Below are 3,014 nucleotides of genomic sequence, written 5' to 3'. Positions count from 1 at the left end.
CTTCCGATGTTGCCTTGAGAATATATGCTGCCTCAATAACAAGTATACAGGCAGAAAAATATTCACGGCACCCAACCATTCAGGCTCACATTTTCCATCATACTTCCTTAACGATTCAGTGAACATCCTTTTTTGTGACCACTACTATCAGATTTACAGCATTTGTTCTCTCTGACTTTCCTAACATTTACTATCTCAGTACTGTAACCTTTTAATTGAAGAGATCAGGCTTACTATAAAATTGAGTTATCCCTACATTTAAGTTGTTGCACTTAATTTCTACACATAAAAGGCTACATATCTAATAGAAGATGAGAAAACCCCAACACAACACAGGTGTGGATCATCATTCAGTATCCTCCTTTCTTCATTTAAAGAAATGTTTCAGAATTTGTTTCTGCAGAGGTGAAAATCATAACCTCATGCTATAATTTACTGAAGTTCAAGCCTTTACACTAGATACTCCTTTGCCTGTCATGAGAAATAATATTAGTTTGCCAATACTATGTATTCAGCTATGAATTGGTCAATAAAAAGTTATCACAGCACTCATGGTAGTGGCATTTAAAGAAACCACAATGATACACAAGCTATCAGCAATTTTATTAAAGTACCCCTCTGCTTCAATACAACTTAACTCAAGTGTGAAGAAAGCAGAATCATCACAATCAGAGCACATACGTGCTATAAAATTATTAGTTCACAGATGGTTACTTCCAATACTGCAGAACTGGAAAGGTCCAACTGACGGTAACAGCTTCTCACAAACTTTGAACCAAACCACAATCTCTGCTTGGCAAGCCTGTCAATAATGAGAGGACAACTACTTCCTCATTATTTTACTTCCACATTGTGAAAGTCAAAGCAGTCAAACCAAAGACAGAGCACTACGGTTTTGCTGATAAGGCCTCTCTCAGATTTCTGATAGAGCCACAGAAGGACTTACAGGATTGTCACTGTGATATAAACAGTTGTGTTTACAAAAACTCATTAGATGTAGTTTCTCAGGATTGCAGACATTAATCAAGAGACAAACCAGGACTTTTTTAAAAGGTCTGAAGGCAAATGCTACAGGTTATTGCACAAACCCCTGAGGAACTCTGGCCATCTGAAGTAGTCACCAGGACCACTTCACACCTCACAAAAGCAGTGTAGCAGAAAACAGCTCACTGCTCCAATACACTTCTCAAAAGGAGAAAACTTGTGCCATCACCAGCTCTACTTCTGACAGCAACTCTACTTTCCCACTGGTGTTTCTTACATAAACTGATCCAACCTGGACGTACTAAGCTTGAAATATGCTTACCAGAAAGGCAATAAAAAGAAACCTAGAAAGTCATAGGGAAGTGGGTGCAAGACATGGAGCCTCCAAAGGAAAGGAGTTGACAGAAGGACTGTCCAGCAGGACAGAAACTCACTGTAACAGAAGCTAGGTTTACATAGTCAAAAGCTGCAGGAGATGTGGTCAGAGCCTGCTAAAGTCAGAGCACACTCCATTGAGACCACAGAGCAAGTCACAGAAACGCTAAGCCTCACTAGCTCATATCCTCCGTGCAGGAGTGACACCTTGGTGTTGGTTGGTGTCCTAACATTCTGTTAGGATAGGGACAAAACCACCAGCAGCTCTTCTAGTGAATAACACAGATACAAGTAGGAAGTTCTACTCTTCCACCCCCACACTGTGGTTTTGAGGAGGTTGTCACACACATGCCACACAAACATATATGTAGCAAGGTAGCAGCTAAGTGCTAAAACCAAAGAGGAAATTTGCTTAATACAGACCCCTTGTAGTGATTAAATCAATAAAGCCAAAGAGCATGTGCACACATCCTCTGTAATGCTCCCATCATATTACGCACATAGGACAGATACAGAGGAAATAATATACTGCTTTCTTTGGAAATCTTGCTTCCTTCATTGCAGAAGTTGAAGGAGGCAGGGGAGACTAGGGTGCTGGGAAGTCAGACACCAGTCTTTTAAGCTATGAATTATTCTTCCATGCCTCTAATTTGAGAATCACAGAATATTCACAGCTTACCAAATTAAATCAATCAAGATGTGTTTGAACATAAGTGATATATAAATGTTATGTATTCTGAAACATTAGGTCTTTTTCACTTGAAAAACAAGATTCTTCAGGTGGAAGGTATCTTTGCCCTACATTTCCTGATTCTCCATCTGCAAAAGGACTGCCCTTTCTCACCTTTCACCTCAAAGAGCTGGAAGGAAGGAAGGGAGAGAAGAAGGCTACATACGTGAAGAATCTGGCACAAGGAAATTTAATAACACTGTTTTCAAAGCCAAGTACTAATTGCATGCAAGAAAGGAAAAAGCACCAGATTCTTAAAAAATGAGAATCACATATTAATAAATATTGGCTCAGTATGTATTTCCAAGCACACTGAAAGTACTATCCTTTAAGAGGGGAAAAAACCCTATATAATTAAAAAATGATATATAAAAAACCCTATATAATTAAAAGATGATACATCATTATGCATGACTACAAGATCATAAAGTTCTCAAAAAAAGCACGATAAGTGTTTCCAAACATGGTTTACATGCAAGATCCTGTACAATGGTGACAGAATATGTATATTGTCAACATGATAACAATGCACGTTTTCATGCTGATTCCCAGGGAATAATGCAGCCAAAAAAACCACTTAGAATTCCATACCTTGATTATTTCCACCAACTGATCCACACCACTGTCACCTGGAAAGATTGGTTGTCCTAGTAACAGTTCAGCCAATACACAGCCTGCTGACCACACATCTGAAAAGAGGAAAGCAGAGGACAGGGAAAGGTATCAGTAAAAGGCACATATTAGGCCATTTATATATAAAAAGCAGTTTTAAGCTACTTGCTTTCTTCTTTGCCATGTTTAATACTGTATATAACACAGCTAAAGAAAACACAGATACCTGGCATAAAGCCATTGTGGGCAGAGTGTCTTAGAAGTCAAACCATGAGACAACGAGAAACTGGAAAATAATGTTAAACGCCGTAAC

General features: G+C 38.8%; 1 protein-coding gene across 1 annotated transcript in view; it reads right to left on the bottom strand.

Annotated features, from left to right (window-relative positions):
• LOC104531303 (glycogen synthase kinase-3 beta-like) overlaps window positions 1-3,014 on the bottom strand; it is a gene marked incomplete at its 5' end in the record, with an annotated part of 26,594 nt that overhangs the window by 9,689 nt on the left and 13,891 nt on the right. Inside the window, one exon of the mRNA XM_010176155.1 lies at window positions 2,681-2,778. Coding sequence (XP_010174457.1) covers window positions 2,681-2,778 — 98 coding nt within the window. The remainder of the gene's footprint in view (window positions 1-2,680; window positions 2,779-3,014) is intronic.

This window comes from Antrostomus carolinensis, unplaced genomic scaffold (assembly GCF_000700745.2).
Source record: "Antrostomus carolinensis isolate BGI_N321 unplaced genomic scaffold, ASM70074v2 scaffold4909, whole genome shotgun sequence".
NCBI classification, from domain to species: Eukaryota; Metazoa; Chordata; class Aves; order Caprimulgiformes; family Caprimulgidae; genus Antrostomus; species Antrostomus carolinensis.
This window is presented reverse-complemented; position numbering and strand designations above follow the sequence as displayed.